Source organism: Pezoporus occidentalis, unplaced genomic scaffold, assembly GCF_034315485.1.
Source record: "Pezoporus occidentalis ecotype Australia unplaced genomic scaffold, CSIRO_AGI_Poc_V1 ctg280, whole genome shotgun sequence".
Lineage (NCBI taxonomy): Eukaryota > Metazoa > Chordata > Aves > Psittaciformes > Psittacidae > Pezoporus > Pezoporus occidentalis.
Window position 1 is genome coordinate 421,031 of NW_026914719.1, and position 27,007 is coordinate 448,037.

The 27,007-nt window shown below is 42.9% G+C and overlaps 1 protein-coding gene across 2 annotated transcripts; it reads left to right on the forward strand.

The window, feature by feature from the left end:
• The first annotated feature begins 73 nt into the window (after positions 1-73).
• On the forward strand, positions 74-26,875 carry MAPK14 (mitogen-activated protein kinase 14). Of its 2 annotated transcripts, none has more exons than XM_062625609.1 (12): positions 74-283; positions 7,004-7,133; positions 9,882-9,940; positions 11,844-11,955; positions 12,462-12,491; positions 12,908-12,955; positions 13,373-13,487; positions 14,498-14,569; positions 20,747-20,826; positions 23,547-23,625; positions 23,934-24,107; positions 24,522-26,875. In XM_062625609.1, the coding sequence occupies exons 1-12, from the start codon at positions 168-170 to the stop codon at positions 24,587-24,589; spliced, it is 1,083 nt and encodes a 360-aa protein (XP_062481593.1). In that variant the 5' UTR covers positions 74-167; the 3' UTR covers positions 24,590-26,875. The 2 variants fall into 2 exon arrangements, with proteins under 2 accessions (XP_062481593.1, XP_062481594.1); XM_062625610.1 differs by lacking the exon at positions 20,747-20,826 and adding an exon at positions 22,974-23,053.
• The last annotated feature ends 132 nt before the right edge of the window (positions 26,876-27,007 follow it).

Sequence of the window (27,007 nt, forward strand, 5' to 3'; positions counted from 1 at the left end):
CGAGGTGGGGAGAGGAGAAGAGGAAAGAAGGAAGAAGTTGGTGCTGCTGCTGGGGGAGGTGGCGGCACGGCAGCGGTGGGGGGGTGGTGGTGCTGGTGGTGCTGCTGCAGCCGCGGGCAGAGCCTTCCCCTCCCGCCGGGCCGGGCGGGGCGGGCTTCGGAGCAGAGATGTCTCAGGAGCGGCCCAAGTTTTACCGGCAGGAGCTGAACAAGACGGTGTGGGAGGTGCCCGAGCGCTACCAGAACCTTTCCCCCGTCGGCTCCGGGGCCTACGGTTCCGTGTGGTGAGTGCCGGGAGGGGGACTGGGGGTGGTGGGGGTGTGTGTGTGTATGCGGCGGGGGCTCCCTCGGCCTCCGCGGTCTCCTATTAGTCCGCAAGGTTTTTACCAGCAAGAAGCGCTGCTCCTCCCGATCTGGGAGCGGTGCTGCCGGGAAGCCGCAGTCTTGGTCTTTGGAATGCGGCGGGGATTGCACCACATGGCAGGTGGCACTAAAACATTTTTGCAGGGGAAGATAATCGTGTTCCAACCCTTCCCCCCCAATGATCTCATATGGACATATTTCACCGAGCTTCCTTGCAGTTCGTAGGTGGGGGGTGGAGAGGGATGGAGACTGGCAAGTCCCTCTGCAGAGCTGAGGGCCTGGCAGCTCTTGTCCCTGTGCCTTTCTGGACCTGAAGAATATATTTGAGACAATTGTATTTTTAATCTGTTGATGGGCAGGGAAAGTAGAAGGAAGGCTAAGAGAGCTGTTTTTGCACCCCTGCCTTGTTTACCAGTATCGACGTTTTCTTGCAATGTAGATCAACAGAGGAAAACTCGTTTTATTGCTATAGAATGACAGAATTACTGCAGTATGCACTGCCTGGGAGAGTAAAGTCCTTGTGTGAGAGCTGCAGAGATACAGAGAGCTTGAAGATAAGAGTTTCGTTTTTAATGTTTAAGGGGCAGAGCATCTGACTGGTTACATATGCGAAATACAGCACTGACTTAATATGTAGTTTCTCTGCTGAAGTATGTTGGATCATTAAACATAAATTAAGTGGATTGCATGCATCGTTTAATCTTAAAGACAGGGTTGTATTTGAATCAGTTTGATGTCTGGACTTCAGCAGTCACGTAGTACAAACGTGTTCACAGTATAAATAGGAAATGTTTTCCACATGAACATTCTGGTTTTTATTCTTTGGCTCTCTCTAGGTGTGATCTCAATTTTCAAATCTGTGTGCATCATGATTGCTGCTAGATTTGAGCAGGCATGCATATTTCTTGGCATAACATGCAAATTCGTATTATGAATATCATGTTCCATGCTAAGGAGGGATGCATGCTGCAGTCTGCTAGTAAAGTAAAAGGAGCTGTTTTGCATGTGCTGCAGTTTTAAAAAAAAAACATGTTCTCAGCTGTTCTTACCAGCAATTTTATAGCGGTAGGTTAAGTTCAGCTTAAGTAACAGGCATTTCTTAAAGCTGCTATGCCTCAAGTATGCAAATGCTTGTATTTCATGACAAAGGCTGGTCAAGTCAAGTTGCAGGACTATCCACTGTAGTTCTGAGGTTTTTTACATAGAGGGGTTTAGTCTGGTGGAAATAACATTTGGGCCTCTCTGCCACAGCTGATAAATACCCCGTTAGTGCCGCAGAATGACACCACCCCCCCAAATGTAATGGGAGCTCAATTTGTGCCTTGCCTTGTCCACTGTATTTTGAAGGTTGCCCCTACACCTTCTAGCTCATTCCTCTTCTATTCCCTCCCCTCCTTTTCCCAGTCTCCATTGTGCCTCTGATACTTACAAAGTTTGTTTTCACAACCAATAACTGGAGGCTTTGCATCATGAATTTCCTGTTTTGCTATGTCAAAATTTTCAAAGATTGTGCAACTGTGTTCACAGCAGATGAAACAGTTCGGTGTTGGAAGCGATTCCAGTCATGTGGCACGAGTCTCTTTACATTCTGTGTTAATGGTTTTCTGTATGTTCTAAAAGTATGTTTCAGAAAAGATATAGTCCAGAAAGACTGGTGATGTGGAAAGGGTGTCAGAATTAAATAAACCCCCTTGCATATATATGTATATCTTATTAAGCTGCAAATGATGATGTATTTAGGATATTCCTGCAGCGACTTGTCCTGCTCTCTGTCCCTTTGGAGATTTTTCTCTTCAGTAATAAGTTACCTGGTTTCATTTGTGACTTTGAGGTTGTCCCTCTGTGTTTGAATAGTAAATTGCAGGGTTTTAACTACCCTTAAACTGAATGTTTAAATATACTTCCATGTATGCCTACTGTATCATTATATTAGAGCAAATAAAATGTTCTGGGTTTCATTTAGTTGTCAAGATGAGGCATTTATAAATGAATTTGTAGAAGGGGGGAATTAATAAAAAATAATTAAACTAGCAGATAATAATTTAGACTATGGAGCTGTATGCTATACGCTGCTTCAAGTGTCTAGTGTGAGTGTGACTCGGAACACCCCAACACAAGAACCCGACTTTATTTTGCAGTCAGTGGCTGGAGAGAAGCACTTTCTAAAGGAAAATGGGCATGGAGCACCGTGCTTAGAGCACATACCCCAGTGTTTTCTGAAGTATTATGTGTAGTATCAGAAAAATGACATTCAAATGGCCAACTTGGGGGGGTTTCAGTACCTGTTTTTTAAAAAAACTGGAAGTACGTGGAGATGCAAGTAGGGATTCAGTTCCAAACCTTCAAGAAATACCGATATGTGTCCTCAGATTGATCATTACTAAGTCACGTAGCAGTCGCTGTGACATCTGTTGTGTGAAATGCTATTTCATTTATTCTTGCAACAATTTTGTATATTCATATAACATATCTTGCATGAAGAAGATTTTTGTAACCAGGTCTACGCTAAAAGACATGTGGGCTCCTGACATATCAGTCTTGTAATACTCCACATGAGGAGAGGGGTGTAGAGAATGCTTGTTTGTAGACTGTCGAGTTTTGTGGCCCTTCCAAAACCTGTGACTTCCTCCCATTTGGCCCACAGTTGTACCAACACCGACTGGATATCCTGGAGATTACAAAGATACTGAGATAATTTCCCTGTTTTTAAACTAACATAGAAACATTATTGGTTTAAGAAATTTCGAAACATTAGGCTCCAGAGGAATCACAGAATCAACCAGGCTGGGAAAGATGTTTAAGCTCATCCAGTCCAGCTGTTCCCCAGCACTGCCAAGGCTACCACTAACCCATGGCACTGAAGGCCTCGGCTACATGGTATGTGAACACTTGCGGGGCCAGTGACTCCAGCCCTCCCCTGGGCAGCCTGTTCCAATGCCTGAGCACCCTTTGGGGAAGGAATTGTTCCTAATCTCCAGTCTAAACCTCCTTTGGCACAGCTTTAGGCTGATTCCTCTCGTCCTGTCACTTTTTACTTTGAGAGGAAACCAGCCCCTACCTGACTACAATCTCCTGTCAGGCAGTCAGTCTCCTGTAGAGAGCAGTAGGGTCCCCCCTGAGACTTCTCCAGACTAAACTATCCCAGTTCCCTCAGCTGTTCCTCAAAATGAAAATTAAATGAAGTAACCACCCTAAATTCACCTTTGTTGTGCCTCCATGGACTTTTTGTTTCTTTTTACTAATGCACTTTAAGTTTACTAATCCCTTATCAAAAGTGTTCAGGTGCCTCCAGAGTATGTATGCACTCAGAGGTACAGGTGCCGGCTGCTCCAGTAAGGTGTGGTAGATAGGTGAGGAGTGATATGAAGAGGATATAAAAGTGAGTAGGATGAAGCAGCCTTGCAGGTCGGATTAGCAGAACACAGGAGGGGGGAATTCCACAGGTGAGGAGCTCTGAAAGTGAAGGCAAGAAATGACATCACTGTGAGCACATCTGTCCTACAGAGATTTTTATTGCAACTTTCTGAGAAGCAGCAGCCAACAAAGTAGAGGAGAATGAGACTTACGACTTTTTATAGTGTTTTGTGAGGGAAGCGACTGACATGCACATGTAGACTGAACTCTGCAGCAGCAGGTGTTCATGATAAACTGCCAAGTGGGTTTTTTCTGCCTGTAACTAGAGGTGCATAAGTAAATTCCAAAGGTACCACCAGAAAGGTTCAGTTGCCTTGGGTATTGGCATAGGTGCTGATGGTAAGCAGCATGCTATTTGGTAAAAGTCTGCACAAAAAATTAACATTCTGATTATCAAATGTTTAAATAAATTGCTTTCTTTAATTTTGTGTGTACTTTAATTCCCCAGAGAACTTCAAATGTTACAGAAGTAACATTTAGAAGTTAGATGTTGAACCAGTGGATATATTCTCTAAAATAGCTGTTTTCTTCTAGCTCTTCTGTTCTGGATTCAGTTCAAGTTAGCTCAGAATGATACTTCTAGCTTGCTTAGGGTGAGGTGGATGCAGTTTGTGGGCCATAGCACAATACCATGCAATAAGTTAAAAAAAATGATAAATGCAGAATTCCTGCTGATCTTGTTTTAAAAAGGATTTAAAACTGTGGCTCATGCATTTTGTTTCCTATCTGGGCTTTTTTTTAGCTGAAACACCATCAGTGTAATGCAGCTGTTTTAAGTCTGTGATGAAAGTCAGCTTAATGTTCTTTAAACCCTTCTCCAGCCTGACAGCTCTTCTGTAGTGTGTGTTCTACGCGTGAAAACCATAAGGCAGTTATGTGTATCGGCAGAAAATTATTCAGCATGCCTTTATCTGCAGGGAAATAGTCTTTAGGCCTCAAATATGACTGAACATAGAGTTCTTCTGACTTCAAGAGCAGCTTTAGGTTGTGAATGTGCAGTAATAGAAAATTTTCTTTCCTGGGCTTGTGCATTATGTTGATTAAATGGTTTTATGTTGGTTAAATGGTTTCTCAGTACTGCCGATTGCATCTCTTGTTGGAAGTTGTACATCTACAGGGGAATGATGACTTGATATGGCCCCCAAAACGTCATTAAAAAGATGAAATTGAATTTCCTTTGGAGTCTGAAATAGCTGATGTTGGTGGCTCTCAATTCTGTTTTAAAGACAACCTGGTGGAAAATGAGAGAGGGATCTGACTGTGTAGCCATGAAGATGGTTAATATGAAGGGGATCCCCTTCTTTTCAAGATGAAAGGGATACTGGTGTATGCTGCCTTTGTACTCAAAACATTTGAAAACTGCTAAAGATACCTGATTAATTCCCAACAATGTGTTAAATTATGATGAGTAACCTTATTTTTGCTCTAAATCCTAGAAACCATCTTGATTATCATTAAAATACTGTAATACAATTACAGCCTGAATTAGGGATGTTTATATATTGCAAAATGGTTTACTTCAAAAAAACCTGAATACCAATATTCTAGTGAGGTGTGAGAACTTGCTGGTTTGAAAACAATGTTAAAAAGTGAATCCTTAATATCTGCTTTTGTTCATCCAAGCCGAATGAGGGGATCTGGTGAGTGGAAATGGTCAGTAATGGGCATGATCTGGGGCAGTCAGTAATGGGCATATCCTTGGTGATCCTGTGATCTACTGTGTAGCTGTATGGCCATGGCTCTTCCCACTCGGTGTGTGAATGTGCCCCTGTACAGAGAGAGGAGGAGATGCTTTTCCTCCTGACTGCCCAGTGGGTTTTCCCACTCTTGCAAGATCTGGCAGGGGAAGATTGCTGTTGGTAGAAACAAACTTCTTATTTTGTTTTCTATTTCTGATAAACCTCATCTAGCAAGTTCATGGAAACTGAGCAGCTCTGAGATAAGGAGTGTCTTTGCAAGTTAATTCCAGTTAGTTGCTTTAACAATAGATGACAACTACATGGGGAGGGGGGAAGGGGGGAGAAGGAATATACATTTGTGAGTTTGTTCTGGGGTGATTGGGTTTGAACCTTCTGTTAGCTGAGCTGCTACGCACATTTATCTTAGAGGGATTTTCCAATCTAGTTGATTCTGTGGTTCTGTGCTTATCAAGAGCTAGTGCATGCTCACTTTGAAATGGAGTTGGGAGTTTGCCCTAAATCAAACTGCAGCAGGAAAATAAACAAGTATTGTCCTTCTCTGACTTTCTCCAGTCCATGCTTTCCTCTTGTTTGTTACCTTGTATTGTATGACCTGGATTTCACATCCTCTCTTTCTCCTTCTCCTTCCCCTTCCTTTTTGATAAACCAGAGCTGTTTTAGGTAAGAACATCAAAGAAGAGACGAAAGAGGAGTAATTTGGTTCAGAGCTAAATAGCTTTACAGTTCTTTAGTTCCTCAAATATAAGCCCTGTGCTCAGGAAGATTTTATGCAATGTATCAGAAATTTAACATAATTCTTAATGTGTGAGATTTTTGTTTCAAACATATTAGGCTTCTGCTTCTTAATATTATAAAGAAGTTGTATAAGGACTTACTTCAAAAGGTGGTTTTACATTACAAAATACCAAGTATATATACATGTAAAATTGCCAGATCGTATGGAGTTAGTCTTTGTGGATTCTAATAAGAAATATTATTTATATATGCAAAGTTTCTGCTAAAGGGACAAGCTTTGGTCATGTACAGCTTAATATGATTTGTTTGTATACATGTTTTTGGTAACAGGACTTGAATTTTACATGTGATTTACCGAAGAAATGTGACTTCAGCTTCAAATGTGATTAACCATCACGGTTGATTTTTATTAGGCACAGACCTTGGATTTTTATACGGACTTTAAATCATAAAAGTATTTTGAGCACAGCATTTTGTGAAGAAGTGTGGTCTATGAAAATGTGTTCAGGAATACAGTTAATATTTAACAATATTTCCCTTTACTGTGTGAACAAGACTCATCTTCTATACATTTGCTGTAGAAACCAACAGTTGTGTCAGTATGTGGGGGTTTGGGGTGGGGGCATGGATTGTGGACCAGGATCTCTAGAAGTTAGTTTCATTGCAGGGATGAAGAAATGCTGTTGACTGTGGTTTAGTGTCCCAGGTAGCTGCTGTCTGGAGTTGTCAAATGTGGATTTGAAGGTGTTTATTAAAAAATGATTTTGCTAATTTGATTTCACTTTGTCATAGCTCTGCCTTTGACACAAAAACGGGGTTGCGTGTGGCTGTAAAGAAGCTGTCCCGACCATTTCAGTCTATCATCCATGCCAAGAGGACCTACCGAGAGCTGCGGCTGCTTAAGCACATGAAACATGAAAATGTAAGTTGAAGGAGTAAAAGTGAAGTATGAAAAAGTGGCCTGAAGTTGGACTGTCCAGAGAGCATCCATTGGGATTGGATGTTTGGATATTGGTCTAGTGTGAGGCGTCCCTACCCATTAAAAGGGAGGGTCAGAACTTGATGATCTTTAAGGTCCTTTCCTACCCAAACCGTTCTATGATTCTGTGCTTTTCTCCTAATGCTAAATACAAGGCTTTTAGTGGTCCAGGGATAGCTGTGGAAAAGCACGTAGATAAAAAGAAAAACCCAAACCCAATAAATACATAACCAGTATCTTAAATACATAACCAAACTAGTATTTCCTAGAATGATCTGGAAATTGCTGCTTCGCAGGTACATGCTGTCTTTAGGTTTTGGGACACAAGTGATATTTGGTTTGGCTTGCCTCTGTCAGGAGGATGTGGAGCAGATGATCACTATTTCTATAGGTAAAAGGGGTGAGAATTGGATGGCTTTTCATACGAGCCAGCCACTTAAATCATCAATAGGGAAAACAAATAGGATGTGACTAGTGTTATATTAAACTGTGTTTTGGTGTAACCCTAGTTTGGTGTAGAAAAAAGTTGTTTGACCAGTGCTGTGTGTTTGAGCCGTTAACATACCGTCACATTTATTTTGCATGCTGTTTGGAGCAAATAGTTTCATAGCCTGCCCTCTGTAGAGCTGTCAGGATTCAAAAGGAAAGGAAGGTTCTTGATTTCTTTTGTCTGAGCAAACTCCAGCTTAGCAGAAGGGAAATACTGTTTTGGAAGTAAGCTGAGCAAGCCCAGGACCTTTATCTAGCACAGAAAGCCAAATGAGCCTGATTTCATTGGCAGGTTCTCCTTGAATGGTCTGTTCAGATCTCTTGTGGCAGTGGTGGCTGTATGTTGTGGCTTCAGAGCACTGCAGTCAGCAGCTCATTACCCCTAAATCTTCTTGACATTTTTAGTGTGACTGATATAATTGGAAGTTTTAATGCGTATTCCCACTATTGTCAACAGTTCTTCCTCAGCACCTCTGTGTGATACCCATGCCTCAACAGCAGAGGTAGCATTTGATCCTGCTTAATATCCACCTCCTGGAATTCTTCTGGACATTTTCTCATAGCTGATGAAAGCTTTTAATATCTGTGTCTATACAAAAAAAAAAAAGAAACACCACCAACCAAGCAGCATATGAATCCATTTTTTCTAAGATAATAAGATTAAGCAATGAAAATGATATTGTGACTGGTGCTACAGAAGTTCTGTGTCTGACATACGTTAATATTTTTGGATTAGTGCTGCTAAAAGCCTATGTAGCTTTAGGAGTGAGTGATAAAAGGAAGTTGTTTGTATATGGAAATATTTATTATCAGTTCATCGTACTGTCATCTGTCTCTGGGAAGTTTATCTAGCTTGTGGTTTAAAAATCCTGCAGATGCAGAGATGTTCAGAGCTGGTTCAGGCAGGATCATCACTGCTGGTGTCTTGAATAGTCTCAATTTGGAAGTAAACTGCTTGGTTTTGCGTGGTACAGATGGCAGGAGCAAATCTGGAAGGTTCAGTGGGTTTTTAGGGGTAGATGAAGAGAACCCGTCTCTTCAGCTCATATATTCATAGAATAATATTTGCTATTAGGATGAGGAAAATAAGGTTTAAAAGCACATTTCAGTGAAAAATAAGAATAAAGTTTATCAACCAAATGGACATTTTTTTTTCTAATGCTTGATCTAGAAGACAATTATGGGATAATAAGGTAGAGTTCTTTCCCACCGAGTAACACAAGCATATCCTTTTCCTCTCTGATACAGCAGGTTAGGTACATATTGAAAGGTCTTTCTGCTCTTTTGGCAGAAAATACAAGTGACACTGTCACAACTGTCAGCTGTGTGTGAAAATTGTGTGCTCGTTGCATGGCTGTTTTCCTGACTTTTCCATTGTAGTTGTTATTATTCATTGCTTGTGTTATGGATCCTTGAATTTTTCTACCCGTTACTTTGGGACAAGTGAAACAAATCATAGAATCCCAGACTTGTTTGGGTTAGAAAGGAGCTTAAGATCATCCAGTTCCTACCCCCTGCCACAGGCAGGGACACCTTCCGCTAGAGCAGCTTGCTCCAAGCCCCTGTGTCCAACCTGGCCTTGAACACTGCCAGGGATGGGGCAGCCACAGCTTCTCTGGGCACCCTGTGCCAGTGCCTCAGCACCCTCACAGGGAAGAACTTGTGCCTAATATCTAACCTGAACATCCCCTGTTTTGAACCCATCACCCCTTGTCCTATCACTGCAGTCCCTGATGGATGCTCTCGTAATACTCTCCTAATTCTGATTTTAGCATGGAGTCAACAGTGTAACTAAGAACTGAGCAGGAAGTAGGCAGTTTTGTCTGGTGGTTTATTTTTTGTTGTTTTCTCATCCATTTATTTCCTGAACAAAACTTTAGATGCTTTTTGGAGTAAGTTAATCTCAACCACTGTTTACACCTGCCTTTAGTTACAGCTCCCATTTGATGCTCTAATTGGGTGGTTGGTGTGAAAAGACAGCTGTATATTTTTAACCTGAACTATTCTTTTATGCAAGAATTGAACATTTGCTTCTGATCTTGTATAAATACTAATGTGTTTATATCTGAATAATTCATGTAGTTGGAAATGAAACGGCTACTGGAATGAGTGGCTTCTGTTCCACAAAGGATCTTGGTAACTGTATCATATTATACTATGAATGTATTTCCCAGCTTTTTCACTGTACTGTTTTCTTTCTAGGTGATTGGCTTGTTGGATGTGTTCACCCCTGCCAAGTCTCTAGAAGAATTCAATGATGTGTAGGTAACTTCTCTTAAAACTGCAACAAAACATTTTTTGTGTCTTCCTTGCTTTTCCCAGATAGAATCATAGAATAGTTAGGGTTGGAAAGGACCTTAAGATCATCCAGTTCTAACCCCCCTGCCATGGGCAGGGACACCTCACACTAAACCATGGCACCCAAGGCTTTGTCCAGTCTTTCCTTGAACATCGCCAGGGATGGAGCATTCACAACTTCCTTGGGCAACCCATTCCAGTGCCTCACCACCCTCACAGTAAAGAACTTGCTCCTTACATGCAATCTAAACTTCCCCTGTTTGTTTTAACCCGTTACTCATTGTACTATCACTACAGTCCCTAATGAAGAGTCCCTCCCCAACATCCTTATAGTCCCCCTTCAGATACTGGAAGGCTGCTATGAGGTCTTCAGGCAGCCTTCTCTTCTCCAGGCTGAACAGCCCCAACTTTCTCAGCCTGTCTTCATGCGGGAGGTGCTCCAGCCCCCTGATCATCCTCGTGGCCCTTCTGTGGACTTGTTCCAACAGTTCCATGTCCTTTTTATGTTGAGGACACCAGAACTGCACACAATGCTCCAGGTGAGGTCTCACAAGAGCAGAGTAGAGGGGCAGGATCACCTCCTTCAACCTGCTGGTCACGCTCCTTTTGATGCAGCCCAGGATACGGTTGCTTTCTGGGCTGCAAACGCACACTGAAGCTGGCTCATGTTCATTTTCTCATCAGCCAACACCCTCAAGTCCTTCTCCGCAGGGCTGCTCTGAATCTCTTCTCTGCCCAACCTGTAGCTCTACCTGGGATTGCTCCAACCCAGGTGTAGGACCTTGCACTTGGCGTGGTTAAACTCCATGATGTTGGCATCAGCCCACCTCACAAGCGTGTCGAGGTCCCTCTGGATGGCATTCCTTCCCTCCAGGGTATCAACCGAACCACACAGCTTGGTGTCATCGGCAAACTTGCTGGGGGCACACTCAATCCCACTGTCCATGGCAGCGACAAAGATGTTGAACAAGAGTGGTCCCAACACTGATCCCTGAGGGACCCCACTCGTTACTGGTCTCCAGCTGGACATTGAGCCATTGACCACAACTCTTTGTGTGCGGCCATCCAGCCAGTTCTTTATCCACCGCGTGGTCCATCCATCAAATTGATGTCTCTCCAATTTAGAGACAAGGATGTTGTGTGGGACAGTGTCGAACGCTTTGCACAAGGCCAGGTAGATGATGTCAAGTGCTCTACCCCGTCCATCAGTTTCGTAGCCCCATAGAAGGCCACCAAATTGGTCAGGCAGGATCTCCCCTTAGTGAAGCCCTGCTGGCTGTCACCAAGCACCTTGTTGATTTTCATGTGCCTTAGCATGCCTTCCAGGAGAACCTGCTCCAAGATTTTGCCAGGTGCAGAGGTGAGATTGACTGGTCTGTAATTCCATGGGTCATCCATTTTCCCCTTCTTGAAAATAGGGGTTATATTACCCTTTTTCCAGTCATTGGGAGCTTCACCTGCCTGCCATGATTTCTCAGATAATGGACAGTGGCTTAGCAACTTCATTTGCCAGCTCCTTCAGGACCCGCAGATGGATTTCATCAGGTCCCAGATGATTACACACGTATTTGCCACCTTAATTCATCTGCCACCATTCTTGAGCAGTTCTGAATTCCAACACAAAAGATCCTGGAACATCCTAAACTACTGGACCCAACAGACTTGCTCACTTGTGTTTTATTGACCAGTGCTGTAGGAATCAGCCTCCTGATACATAGAGTTCATGACTGTATTTAGTGTCATGAGCCATGTTTCATTCAGCAACATGCTTTGGAACAGTCAGCCCTGCTGCTGGCCCTTCATAGGGAGTTCTTATCCTAATCCAGGAGAAGGGATTGCTTCATAGCCTGTTTCTTTTATTCCTAGGTACTTGGTGACGCACCTGATGGGAGCAGATCTGAACAACATTGTGAAATGCCAAAAACTCACTGATGACCATGTGCAGTTCCTCATATACCAGATTCTTCGGGGACTGAAGGTACTTGTCCCTGTCCTTCCTGAATGTCGGAAGCTCGTCAGTGGGAGGTGGATGTTCATGATGAGTGTCATTTTTTCAGAGATTCATATCAATACATAGCAGGAGTTCTGTAACTTTCCTAACATATCACGGGATAACCTTTTACTACTCTTTCACTCATACCTCTTTGGAGCTCTGACAGTAAAGTTAGTTATCATTTAAGAAAATATTTTTGCACATACCTCTAGGCAGAGTCTGAAAGATGATGAACTGAGCTGCCCTCTCATCTGCTCTGACTGTGAATCTTCCATTTCTTCAGTTTTGTTTAGTTGTGGTGTTCCCCCCCAGGATGGCATTGCCCTGGGTGATCCTGAGGAGAGGCAGGGTGAGACAATGCCCGGTTCTTCCTGCAGACAAGCTGTGGAGTTTGGGTTGGGAGGGATGGGGTAGGACAATAATTGTCTAGTGAAGAAACATGAAGGAGGCTGCTTGGACTGTTACATAAAACTTGTCATCTTGCTTTACAGTACATCCATTCAGCTGACATAATACACAGGGTGAGTATATATCCTGTACTGAACCAAGGGCTTTAAAATTGTAGCACAGAATCTTACAATGCAGCACCTATAGAAAAAAAGAAATTTTCCAGGAATTATTTGGGTTAACCAGTCAAAAGGTTAAATGTGGGAGGTGGTTGTCAAGATCCTTAGTTTCTGTTCCTGCAGATGTTTGGCTTGTATCTTTGTGAAATAGCTTCTCTATTTAAATACACATCTGCAGCACTAGTGTTGCAATAATCTTTTATGTGTTTTCACTTAGATGTGACACAGGCTTTGGGATAATTTCCCGAGTATGGAGAGTTGATATTTATGACCAGTTAGAATCTATATTCGCTCTGCATTTGCATTTTAATTACTTTAGACTTGTGAAACAACATATATACCACTGTTAATGCCGATGTTTCATTTTTTAGGATTTAAAACCTAGTAACCTGGCTGTAAATGAAGACTGTGAGCTAAAGGTAGTGTGATCACAAGCTCTGGTTGGATTGACTGGGATTTGAGTGAATGCCACGTGGATGTTGTTTGAAACTAAAGGGACAAAATAATTCCTGCAGAAATATTTTTGCGGCCCAAAATACTAATGTCCTTCCCAGCTGTAAGGATGTTTTCCTGTATCCGTTTCTGTGTTTTCAATGAGAGTTAACAATTTGGTTTGAGTTTAGTTGGTTTAGAGACATGGTATCCATACAAAATTCAGTGTGTTGAGTCTTACGCTGTTCTGGTGTCTTTTAACAGCTTGTGAAATGTGCTTCATCATCTGCTTTTGCAGCTGCACCACCTCTCCTCCACCCAATCCAATAACTGCCTAGCTAATTGCTCTACCTAGTTTGAGTTGTTCACTGCAGCAGTTGGTGGATGTCTCTTCCATTCTGTAGATCCTGGATTTTGGCTTGGCCCGACACACGGATGATGAGATGACTGGGTACGTGGCTACCCGGTGGTACAGGGCCCCCGAGATCATGCTGAACTGGATGCATTACAACCAGACAGGTAACACAGTTAATTAACACAAGGCTTTTCAGTTCCTGAATTGTGGAATAAAAGAAGTTACCCTTAACATGTGCTGCTTTACGTTTCATCACCTAAGTTGGGAGTCACGGGAATTACGTTTCAGTGAGGGTAATTAAAAGAAGGAAGGCATGGAATGAGTATTGGAACTACAGTCTACTGAACCTTAGTAAGTTCAGAATCACTGTGATAGCATTCATAAAACTTCTTTAAACTCAAACCTTCAAAATCATAATTAGCAAAATACTGTCTTAGCATGGTGGTTTTTAAAGTGAATGAAATGTATCTGGATGAGGAGAAGGTGTGTTTCTAGGAATCTACTGGAAATATGCTGAAAAGTATCTCGAGTTAAGGTGTGAAGAAATGCTATAAAGTATAAATCTCCCTTCCTTTCCTCTCTTTTTTTTTCTCAGCAGCTCCTTCACAATTATATCTTCCTCACAGTTTCCAGTATCTTCTCAGCAGCACACTGTGCTTCTGTGCAATGCTTCTAGATCAGGCACTGAGAGGAAAAGCAAAGGCTGAGAATAGTTCTTGTGCAGGAGAGAAAATAATGTGCTTTTCATACTCCACTGTTTTCGATGCTTTTCTCTTTTCCCCTTGCATGTATGTGGACTTGTCTTGCGTCTGTAGCTTAATAGCTGGTGGTGGTTTGGGTAGAATTTCCCTTGGGCCATATGTGAATTCATTCCTCAGGGTTGTCCTGAATGGGTTCCTTCCTCTCTGGTTGTGTAGTTTCCTGCCCAGCTCTTTGGTGTTCAACACATGTTATACTCTGGAAGCAAAATCTGCCTGATCTTGACTTCTGTTATCTGGACACATCTGAGATGATGCAGTTACTGAGCAGAGTCAGTTACCTTGCACTGTATCTCAGGTCCTTTCAATGTCATAAGCTCATTTAAGGATAAAACTGTTCATACTTTTTGGACAGGGTGATTCTATTGAGACTGTTCTCTTCTGCATTACATTGTTCTGTGTTTTATTTTGTTCAGTTGATATTTGGTCAGTGGGATGCATTATGGCTGAACTGTTGACTGGAAGAACGTTGTTCCCTGGAACAGACCGTATCCTTTAAAAGAAATATATTTGTTGGAATCTTCACTTTAGTGAGCTTCACAGTAAGAGTTCTGGGTTTGCTTGTGGGGTGGGTTTATCCTCTTCTTAAATTAATGGCTTCTTTTACTCACAGTCTGATGAGGTGACTTTGTGATTTTGCTGCACACAAAACAATCACTGCAAGAAGGCAATTCTATTCCTCTTTATTGTCTGTTAGCATACCAGAACTACCCGCATGTTTGTTTCTGGGAGGTACCTTTCTTTAAGTTCATTTAAATTCGTTGCTCTTTGACTTTGTAGAAAATAACTGCATAGAGTAGGCTGGCTGCTAAGAATCCTGTCACACTTCAGGTTCCTAGCGAATGTGAAGCATACCTTCTGGCCTTTCTCTGTGTCGTGGTGGAATGTTGTGAATGCAGCCCCTTTGCAGATGCTTTAGTGCCAAATAACTCATGCCATATTGCTCTGAAACATTTAGGTTCCACTTCCATTCTTGAGTGTTACCAGATTGTGAGCCTTCTTTCACTGTACCTTTATATCAACATGAAAGATCAGCCTCTAACAACATCATTTCAAAAGCGTTTTGTTGCTGCACTGAAGTGGGCTGGGCAGGACACTTGAGCAGATTTGAGAGAGCACTTTAGGAGAGTTGGTCAGACTTTCCCCCATGAAATTAGAGCTAAGACCTGAATCGAGCTGTTACCTTCCAGCTTCTGTTCCTTCAGGCACATGTTGGGATAACTTAACTGCCAGCAAGGTTTTTCTTTGCCAAGAAATTGGACTTTGTTTGCCAGAGAAAATAACACTGCCCACCTTTTAGCAATGCTTATTCTTTCAACCACATGTTGTTTATTTTAACTTATTAATTACTATTTATATTTGTTAATTGAAATATATTAGCATTTGGTGGACAAAAAGCCCAACAAACTAGTGTTGGAAGTGCTGGCCTCCTGTTTACTTGCTTACTTGCGGAAAGCGTTTCAGTTCCAAAACTCTTTCATGGGGGGAGAGGTTTTCTTTCCAGTTTTGACATGTTTCACCTCCCTTTTCATTGTGCTTTAGCTTGATCTTTTTTCTTCTCTTCTGCCTATCTCCATTTCATAATCTCTCTCCAAATTATAACAAATAATATCCACAATGCAGACTAAAGTTTACTGTTAGGATCTACATTTTTTGCTTTGGCATATTAAGATACTTTACTAATTTATGTCTCCCAGCAGATACTTGCGATTCTTTACCTGAAATGCTCCATTTCTTTTACAGATGGTAATAAAACTTTTGAATTAAATGCTTTTTCTGCTCTGAGTAGGTTAGATTTTAAGAAAAGTAAGGCTTGATCCTTTCCCATCATAGATAAAATTTTGTAGTACTATAGTTCTTACAGTCTTTGTGTGCAAGTTCCAGACTTCACGTAACATATGTGCCATTTATCATGAGGTTAGGACTCTAAGGGGAGCAGGGTTGGTGGTTATGAGTTTTGTTTGTGCATGTAACTCTTAGCCAAGGATCTAGAAAGGTCCCAGGCTGTCAGTTTACGCTCCAGTTTTCTTCATATCTAAAGACAGCAAGTAGAAGTAACATTACAAATGGTTGTAGCTTCTCCCTCAGAAGGCTTTTTGAAGTCTTTATACATGCATGATTTTGGGAGAAAGTTTTAGGGATTTTCCCGATGTAGATCCTGTTGGGTGCTTCTGAGCTCTTAACAGTTTCTTTGTACTCACAGATTTGCTGAGGCCTGTGCTACTCCTGCAGTGTCACTGTGCAATTGCTGCCTGACTTTGCAGTTAATATGCTTAATTCAGGGTCTATTTTACCATTAGTCATACATAAAGATGCTCCGAGGGCTTGAGCAGCTCTGCTTTGGAGCCAGCCTGAAAGAGCTGGGCTTGTTAAACCTGGAGAAGACTCCTTAAGGGATGACCTTAGAGCAGTTCCAGTGCCTAAAGGGGCTGCAAGAAACCTGGAGAGGAGCTTTGGGCAAGGGATGTAGGGACAGGCCAAGGGGAATGGCTTTAACCTGCCAGAGGGGAGACTGAGATGAGCTCTTAGGCAGAAGTTCTTCCCTGTGAGGGTGCTGAGGCGCTGGCACAGGGTGCCCAGAGAAGCTGTGGCTGCCCCATCCCTGGCAGTGTTCAAGGCCAGGTTGGACACGGGGGCTTGGAGCAAGCTGCTCTGTGGCAGGGGTTGGAGCTGGAGGAGCTTTAAGGTCCCATCCAACCTAGACCACTCTGATTCTATGCCTCTAGTAGCTGAGGATACAGTACATCCAAATCCACTGCAGTTCTAGGGAATTCACTTTGCAGTTGGAGGCAGTGGGAGTTTATATTCTGTGTGTTCAGGAAGCTGGAAACGGCTCCTGTTTGACAGCAGAAAATTTGACATTCTTCTTGATTTTTGTTAAGACATTAATTTTCTCACTATATAACCTCACATTCCAAAATGACATATATAGTGACAGAGTAGGTGGAGCTTTCTCAGGATGATGGTCATAGAATCATAGAACAATTAGGGTTAGGAAGGACCTTAAGATCATCTAGTTCCAGCCCCCCTGCCAGGGGCAGGGACACCACACAGACGATGTCACCCAAGACTGTCTAAACCTGTCCTTGAACACTGCCAGGGATGAAGATTCATAACATCCTTGGGCAACCTGTTCCAATGCCTCACCACTCTCACAGTAAAAACCTTCTTCCTTATATCTAACCTAAACTTCCCATGTTTAAGTTTAAACCCATTCCCCCTTGTCCTGTTGTTACAGTCCCTAGTGAAGAATCTGTCTCCAGCATCCCTGTAGGCCCTACTCAGATACTGGAAGCCTGCTGTGAGGTCTCCACACAGCTTCCCTTCTCCAGGCTGAACAGCCCCAACTTTCTCAACCTTTCTTCATATGGGAGGTGCTCCAGGCCTCTTATCATCCTTGTATCCCTCCTCTGGACTTGCTTCAACAGCTCCATGTGCTTCTTATGTTGAGGACACCAGAACTGCACACAATACTCCAGGTGAGGTCTCACGAGAGCAGAGTAGAGGGGCAGGATCACCTCCTTCGACCTGCTGGTCACGCTTCTCTTGATGCAACCCAGGATACGGTTGCTTTCTGGGCTGCAAGCGCATACTGAAGCCAGCTCATGTTGTTTCTCATCAACCAATACCCCCGAGTCATTCTCCTGTTCAGATGATTCTCTTGGTTGAAACATTGGGCTCTTTCACCAAGGATTTAGCAGAAATGGCGTAATGTTATTTCCAGGGTGTCGGATAGTTCTTTATATGGCCTGGAGATGCATATATTGTACAGGCAGGCTGTAAAGTTAATCTGGTAAGTAATCAAGTTGTATTCTGAGATGGTGCTCTTCTGTGATGGTTGTGCCACTGATAAACTTAACGCTGAATTTAGTTTGAAGTTATGAAGGACCTAATCTGTAGAGATTCTGACTATGGCTGTCACTGACTAAAGAAACAGTTGTAGATATACTTAGAAAAAATCCTTTGATTAATGTGGCTCAGCTCTGCAGGACTTCAGACTGAATGTAAACTATTTGAATCGTTCTGTTGTGATCTAGGGGTGGAAATACTTGGGTGAAAGCTGGATTTCTAATATGGGTCAGATCTCTGCCAGGAGGTGGAGAAGGCCAACAAGATTGTGAGAAAGACAAGGCAGACACAAAAAAGTGGAGGTAATGAAAATCAGACTCCTTCAAGCTTTTCATGTGAGGCCTGGCTAGAGGCTTTTTGGGGATATTATCATACTGGTGTCAGGATCAGTTTTTGTTAACCATGTATATTCTGGATGTTTTTACAACTGTTGTCGATTCATAGAAATAAGTAGGAAAGTTGACTTGCATAAAATTATAAAATACGACTAGTATCTTGAATGTTTTGTACTAGTTTAGCCAATTTTCTGTATGTTTTAAATTGATGGTATTCCCTTTAAACTCTGAAAAGCATTTTTGTGACTGTTTTTTTCAGTAGTGTGAAACTTCCCTGATAACTAACCAATCTGACATTACATGTTCTTCTGATACATCTTGCTCCTGCTTGTGGTGGCAGCTAAAACAGAACATAGCTTTGCCTGGGTAAGCTCTCAAAGCCCTGCAGTGCTTGCTGGTGATGGCAGGTTCTTCTCTGAAATTTGGAATCACTGAGCCTCACTGGGGGTGCCTTGCTGATGGCACTTGGGGTTTGCATGCTGGGCTTTTCTTCTCCATGCACATGTTTGTTTCTGGCTTGTATTTTCTTTTGCTTTGTATTTACTAAGTCTTTTTCCTGTCTTTTAATTGTTTATGGCTCATTTCTCTGATGATCTTAGAGGTCTTTTCCAGCCTAGTTGGTTCTGTGACTCTGGGATGTGGTAAGGCATGTAGTTGATGAATGCTGCAGTTCAGCAGGTTATAGAAGGAGCCTGAGAAGCAGGGGTTGGCTTTTGCTGTGCCTGCAGCACATGAGACTTGCTTCATTAGTTATGGAACTTTTTCACAGTGTGCAAGGAGGATGAAACCTCCATACAAGAGAATTCATGTTCTGTGTTTTCTCTTGCTTATCTGAGAAGCCACTGAAGCATATTGCACAAAGATCTTCCAGTAGCACTTTTCCTGGGAAAAGAGGTGTCAGCAATATTGTTGGCGCACCTGGTGCACATGGTTTTAAAAGCATTTAAATATAGGTATGGCATGTGACTTCTGAAGCACAGCAGCAGCAGCTTGAAATTTGCACAAGGGTTTCTTGCACAAGAATGATTGAAAGAATCTATGATTCTGTGTTAAGGGCTGTTTGAAATGGCCCTGAAGAACAGCTGGCTTAGATGCTATCCTAACTGGGGTTGGGATAGCACCCTCTGCTAACTCAACACTGGATATACCGATTTCATTTTAAACATTGACAATTAAGAGTTGGCAATTCAGCAGCTAAGCTAAATCCAACTAGATGCATTGGATTTACTCTTAGGTTTCGAGTGCCTTAAGTAGGTGGGAGCTGGCCAGGCAACTTGAGAAGTTAGTTCGGCTGTTCTGACAAAGTACTATTTCCAGGGCTTTTAATTCATGTCATGTGTAAAGCTTTAGATCAGCTTTAGACCAGAGTTTACATGAAAAGGTAAAGGTTTTAGCAAAGTCTTTGTGATTCCTTTCTTATAGAGTTTGCCAGTATTGCAGGAACTGAGGCTAGCTTAAGAAACAGAAGACGGGTTTTGAAGTTCTTGCAGTACTCAACATACTCTAACCAGGAATTGTAACTGTGTGTTAAAACATGAGGAAGGGATTGATCTTGGAAGAAACATTGTCTGGTGAGTAGGCCAGTCTAGTGAATAGATTAGTGAATAGACTACTTCTGTGGAAAGGAAAATATGTGACTGGTTTGATACGATTTTAAGGGCAAATGTAAACATTACAGACATAGTCTGAAATCACTAGTAGGTTTTGAAGGGCAGCATGGAGAACAATTCAGAGAGGAAGGGAGATTATTCTTCTAATGGTTTATCAAAGACACCTTTGTCTCCTTACTGTGAGGTTTAGAAATACAGCAGTGTCTTTAGTGGATTTTTCCCTTAAGTGTACGTTTTGGCACTTAGGTCTTGTCAGAGAGGGTAGCTTGGATGTGTATGTGGGTAACACATTCTTTGCCTCTGCAGTGCGATGTCCTGAGGGCTTTCTGCGGAGAGACTTTAAATGTGAGCCCCATCTTCTGACGGAGCAACGCTGCAGGTCACGAGCAGGCTCCAGTTGTTTTCTTACTTTCTAAGTTTTAGAAGTGGCTGAGTTACTTTGGAAGGCATTCACAGAAGGCCTTGACTCTTGTTAATACCAGTTCTTACCCTTGTGAGTCGCCTGCTTCACTTCATCTGTCACTAACACAGCCTAATCCTATTGACTGCTTGTACTGTTGTGTGAGGCCTGAGCGGGCACAGTGGGCATGTGAATTGGTCCTTTGCCAGTGGAGCAGCAGCTCTGGCTCCTGCTCTGTGGTAGTGAAGGATGCAGTGGCTGATCCAATGCATGTGGTTCGCTTGTAGACAAGTTGTTCCATCTGTCTGGGTACAGACTGAGCTGTGTTATAAGGGGGTATTCAATGAATGCAGTTTGCTTAAAACAGCTTCTCAGTTGAGGCCTTGGCAGGAACTAACTTTCAACAGGCTGATAACATTACGCTTTTCATTTTGATTTGTCCCAGCATTTTCCTTTATGGTCCATCATTAGATATTGATCAGTTGAAGCTCATTTTGAGACTCGTTGGAACCCCAGGGCCTGAGCTTTTGAAGAAAATCTCCTCAGAGTCTGTGAGTTTACACTTTGATTGTAATATCTGCCCTTTCGGAAGTCCCCAGTTTGTGCGTTGCCCTCCTGTAGTCTTATCTGTAGTATGTGTTGGGGTTTGTTTTCTATTTTTTCTTAATTCCTTTGTCATTCTTTGCTCTTCGATGGCTTTGAGTTCTTCTGCTGTGTGTGTCTGATCTTTATTCCTCTTACCCCTGTCTGTGGTATGATTTCCTCCTTCTGTAGTCTCATTTTACTGCCTCATGATGTTTCTTTCAGTTTGTGGGTGTATACTTTGTGATATATTATATGCTCAGGTGCTGCTGGGGAAGTATTTTTCACAGCTGAGAGCTTGAGGGTCATCTCAATTACTGTTTCTCCTGATAGCCTACCCAGGGCTCTTTCTTAACAGGGGCAGATGTGTTATCCTCTGAACACACAGTCCCTTCTGTAGTATGATTAAGTCTGAAATACTGCTGCCACAGTCTTTGGTTTTGTAGCCTAGAAGCCAAAATGCCTTTTAAGTGCTTTTACGTGGTAGCTAGTTCCATGGCACACAGTCTACTGAGAATATATCTTATTGTGCTGTGTATTTAAAGAGTATTGCTGTGTGTGGGGCCCTTCTGGCAGGGTAGTAGTGAAAAGCTTTCTGCAGTTCCCTTTTTAAATGGGGACCTCTATTTTCAGCCATTTCTGTATTGACTCTTGCAATCTGAAACTTGAGCAGAGACACTATTAAATGACATTTAATTTTACCTGTTTCTGAAGGTGAAGTGCATAAAAGTTAGAGCAAGAGCTGCTCTAATCCATAATTCATGCCATAACAATACGGATTAACAAGCGAGTGCACAGTGCGCAATGAGCTTGTGTAGAGGTAACTACCAGTGTACTGGAGTGAGTCAGTCTGCTGTTCCTGATATATAACGGAGGATCAGCATGGTGGATGGTGATGATGAGCTTATTTTGTACAGCACCTTTTGTTCTTTTTCACCTAACAATGACAGTAAATGCAAGATGTGAGGTTAGCCTTGAATTGCAGTTGATAAAGGCAGATATGTGCAAGTTGGAATCTGTTGGTAACTTGCTGTGTATCAGACCAATAGAATGAGCCTTGGGTTATTCTGCCCTTGGAGGGGCTGGAGCTGGTTGCCCTGTGAACTGACCTGAGGGTAGTCTGGTATGTGAAGTGCTGGGGATTAGAGAGATAAGCTTAAATGTTCACTAGGTCAAGCACAAGATTAACTCGCATACATAAGGTTGAAGTCGGTCTTTTTATTTAACGGTGCACAATAAAAAGAATAATTGCTATTAGCCAGGTCCAAATCAAGAGTCTGCTTAAAAATAAATGCAGTAATGTCTAGTCTAGGTCATGCTTTAACTAGAAAGGTTGGACCTCCTTGAGGTTCCTTCCAACGTGGGCTTCTCTGATTCTGTGGTACTGTTACTACTATTTCTCTCCATTGTATGGAGACAGCAAAACTATTGAGGGCTTTAGTGTGTCATTAACCAGTTGTGTTTTCCTGTTGCATTACTTACTCTTCCTCTTCACTGCCATCAGCTAACTCTGTCTTATGCAATGCTAATGGTTTGCTAATTTTGCATTTATTGCCTTCTGTTACCTCACCCACATCTTAAAGTGCATTCAGAGCTGTTTAGAAGGAGGTGTCGGTTGTGAGCCAATGCCACTTTGCACCCTAAGGAACTTAAGTACTTTCTGAACAGCAAGAAAAAAAGCTGGTAACCAGTGCAGGGGGTACAGTTGTTGTTTCTGTTTTAATTCTTGTTCATTTTCCTGAGGCTGGATGTAAATGCAGCAGCCCAGAGAAATCTCTGACAAGCAGCTTTAGCCAAAGGAAGCATCTACTGTGGTGGCTTAAAACTCCTGGGAAATGTCAAGGCAGCCATGTTGTAATTAAAGCTATTGCTGGTGGGCAGAAGTACTTCATGTTCTGACACTGTTACCAACTGATCAGTAATTCCTTGTTGGTTTAAGTGTTCCCTGGTGCAACTACTAAACTTTTCATGAGTCTATGAAGAAATCAGTGGGCCCTGATGATTGCTGATGGCTTTTGCGTTTTGGTTTGCAGAAGAGATGCTTTGTATGTAGCTGTTTGGTGTTTAAAATGGTTTTTGCACTGTTTTTAACAAAGCCCTTGACTAGGCACTTAAGATATTAACCAGCTTCAGCAGATCATGCGTCTGACGGGGACACCCCCTGCATATCTCATTAACAGGATGCCCAGCCACGAGGTGAGATCTGAGCAGACAACGGGGGTTTGCAGGGCCAGGGCTGCTTCTGGAAGTGATGTGCTCGCATGTGGCATGGGGTGGGCAATTCCCTACCTGCTCTTCGGCAAGACTTGTGTACTAAATGAAGACTGTACATACTCAGACATACACTTCAGAGACTGGGGAGAGCCTTGGATGCGAGTGGGTTTTGTGTCGTGTGCCATATTGTGCAGCTTCCCAGCTGACACTGTGCTGCACACAGCCTCACTGGGACTCTGAGCAGCACCTCTTTGCTTTCGAGTCTTGCATGAACCCTGAGTCTTGTCAGCTCTTCCTCTGCTGTCTTGAGTGGCCTTTAGTTGGGAAGTTGCTGATGGGCTAGTAAGTACCAGACTAAGTAAGGAGAAAGCAGAACAAGGAGACCGACCATAATCAGTGCTTCAGGATGATTGAGATGTACTTTGTCTTGGTGGCTGGATTGTATTATGCTTCAACAGAGCATTTATTTCCACAGGCAAGAAACTACATTCAGTCTTTGTCTTACATGCCAAAAATGAACTTTGAAAACGTGTTTATTGGCGCCAATCCACTAGGTAAGGAGCTTCTCAGATGCTATGCTCTTTTGGAGACTGCAGCTATAGAGGGTCTTGGGACACACTGACTTCCTTAAGTGCAGTTTTGACTTCAGAAGTAGTTCAGAACAGGACTATGCCCCATTTCCAGAGTTTACAAAGTATGTGTGGGCTGCAGGTATAGGAGGAGGAGATTGTGGATGGTGAGTGGGTCCTCAGAAACTACAGATTCCTCAAAAAATAATTCCTCTGACAACCATATACTTCAGGGAGCAGTGTTGTAGAGCTCACTGTGTAATCCTTTCTTTCCTGTTGTGGTGCTTTCCCAGCTGTGGACTTGCTAGAGAAGATGCTGGTTCTGGATACGGACAAACGAATTACCGCAGCAGAAGCACTGGCTCATGCCTACTTTGCTCAGTATCATGACCCGGATGATGAACCAGTGGCAGACCCCTATGACCAGTCCTTTGAAAGCAGAGAACTTGAGATTGAGGAATGGAAAAGTGAGTTGGGGGGCAGGAGGGGAGCCAGATTCTCTGGTGAGCTGTGGGAGTTGAGGCACAAAAGAAACAGCTAAGACCACAGGTGTCCTGTTATGAGCGAAGCTGTTACATGCTGTGCTTGAAAGGAGCATGGTCCCTGGTAGCTAATTACTACTGTAAGCATACAAGCATGTAGGTGACATAGTTGTTCATGTCTTCCATATATTCAAACTTCCTGACACCTCCTTGATGCTCTGGAAGTATCTTTTATTGTGCATGGTAGTGCCTGAGAATGGAGGAACCATTCTCTTTCTTAATTGAACCACGTTCTTTGCTTAAAATAGTGTTGGACCCTCTAAGATTGTTGCAGGTTTTCTTGCACAAGGGATGTCTTCAGTACTGCCTGTTAAGGTCCTGTCGTGCTTTTCCCACCAGGCCTGACTTACGATGAAGTCATCAGCTTTGTGCCACCACCACTTGACCAAGAGGAGATGGAGTCCTGAGAAACTGCTCTCTTCTGCTCATCCCACTTCACTGTGAGGGGAAGGCCTTTTCGTAGGGACTCTCCAGCTATCATTCAAGTGCCTCGTCACAATATTCTCCTTGGTGGAGGGGTTTTGTGTGTGTTGAACTGGAGGGGTGGGAGGGGGGAGGGAAGAAGCTGAGTCTATGTAAACATGCTGCATGCTCTCTTGTATTCTGTGTCCAGCCTGGAGCAAGCCTCTGAAGAACCTGTTGTGCCCGCGCATTAGTCCTGCCAGAGTAACAGTGCACAAACAGTTTGCACTGCTGGGGCGAGGTGGGGAAGGTGATGTTAAGTTTGGTTACAATCATTGCCATTTATCAATTCTTCTACAACTGAATAACCTCAAAAGAGTGGAAGTTGGTTTATAGGCTTAGAGAGTCCTCTGTTTCCTTCAGGACTGCAGGTGGTGTTGAGGGATGTCCTTGCTCAATGCCAGATGGCTGATTTATGTCCAGGTCTTCCTGGTACAGTAGAGTGTACAGGCCTTCTCATGTCCAATTCATGGATCATGAAAAGGTTTTGTTTGAACCTGTAAATATGTTTGTGCCTTAAATGAATGGGGAGAGAGGGGAAATGAAGTCTAGAGCTGAAATCTGACCTGCTGGATTTTGGGGGGGAAAGGCTCCCAGATAGTCAGGCATGAACTCTGTGTTACCTGGAAATAACTTTCCAAGGCAGCAGCCTCTACCCCTGGATTGAGTGTTCCTGTATCTTTCCCTCTTGCCCTCCTCTCATTCTGAGGCTTCCCAGCATTAATCCCCAGGAGACAGAGGCTGGAGAAGATTCTTGCTAGCCACACATTGGTGTATTTTGTCCTTACAAGCTGGGGTGGTTTTGCATGTCGTAGCTGTCTGTGCATGTAGAGCTGCTTGATTTTTCTCATTACTTCTCGGGGATGGCAGTGGGGCAGTTAAACCATCAGTGAACACCGAGTACCTCAGCCAGTGCCATGAAATCACAGCATCCTTCCTCATGTGTTGCAGCTCATTGTGAAATACCTGCCATGCTGGAGGCTCTGAGGAGGAAAGGAGAAAACATATGGCATAGACGCATGCACCTTTTAGTTTGTTCTGACCTTTTGGTTTCAGAGGAGGAGAGGTTGGGATGAAGGGTTTCTTGTGAGATCAAATGTAAAATATTCTAAGAACCAGCTATGGCATCTTGTGCCACAACTTAAGTTATTTCCTGACAAGATGTTTTTAGAAGTATTGGAATCCAAAGCAAAGAAATAAGCATGCATAAATCCACAATCTCCCTTTTGCTGTCTATATCTATAAATATAAATATTTATATATAAAAACCTAACATTTACTAAAGGTTGTGGGGTTTTTTTACCCTCTTGGGTAAGAGCTGCTTGGCTGTTTTTGAGCAGGTTGATCTCTGCCTGAGGAAACACAAAAAAGGGAGTTTGTTTGAATGCAAACGTAGTTCAGATACTTTGAATTTTATAGGACTCCGCATGAGTGAAACACCCAGAGGTAGAGACCTGCAGGAAGGAGGTTTCCCAGCATGTGTGTGTGCTGGAACTGCACCTGGGGAGCTCAGGAGCCCAGTTTTAGGACTTCAAGGAGATGGTTTTAGACATTTATGTGTGGACAGTGTAGTTGTGTATGTGAGGAGAAAGGCTTTTGCAGTATTTTGTACCCTTGTTACCTATGGGATGGAGAGGAATCGTCAGTAGTGTTTTTTACCCTGTTTGGAGAGGCTGCACAAAGGGATGGGACAATTGATTCTTCATAGGCCTCTTTCCAGTTATCTCTTCAGGTCAAACACTTTATTAAGGTGTGAGGTGAGGTGAAGAGAGCAGTTACGTCATGCTCTGGGATAAAACTCTCCTCAGCCCGACAAAATCAAGATACAAACCCCTCCCTTTTCTGCTGGACCAGCAGTCCAGGAATCCAAATGAAAATGTAGATACACTCTAAACCTACAGCAAGATTATTTTTAATCTGCCATTTTATGTGTAGATGCTACAGTGTGGTTTTGTGCAGATATTGCTAAAGATTTTAAAACCCAATCTAGACATTGTGTGTGTGTGTGTGTGTGTGTGTCTGTGTGTGAGTGGGAATGTTCCATCCGGAGCTTGTCCTTGGAGGCAGACCATGTGGGATGCACTCCCTTGCCTGCAGTGCAGCCTGAACAGGACGCACTTGCAAGAAGAGATCTGCTCTTTGGGTTCTATCCATGAACTTTGCTGTAATTGGTTATGACAGAGAATATGTCGTGATACCACTGGTTTAAAAAATAAAACCTATTTTTCAGATTTACTGCACTCATGGTACTTGCAAACCTCTTGCTCTGAGGGGCTGGTGCTCACGCAGTGTCTATTCCTCTCTTGTGTTGAAGGGCATCCTGTGTGTGGTGGTTGGGGCATGGGGTTGAGGCCACGGGACCT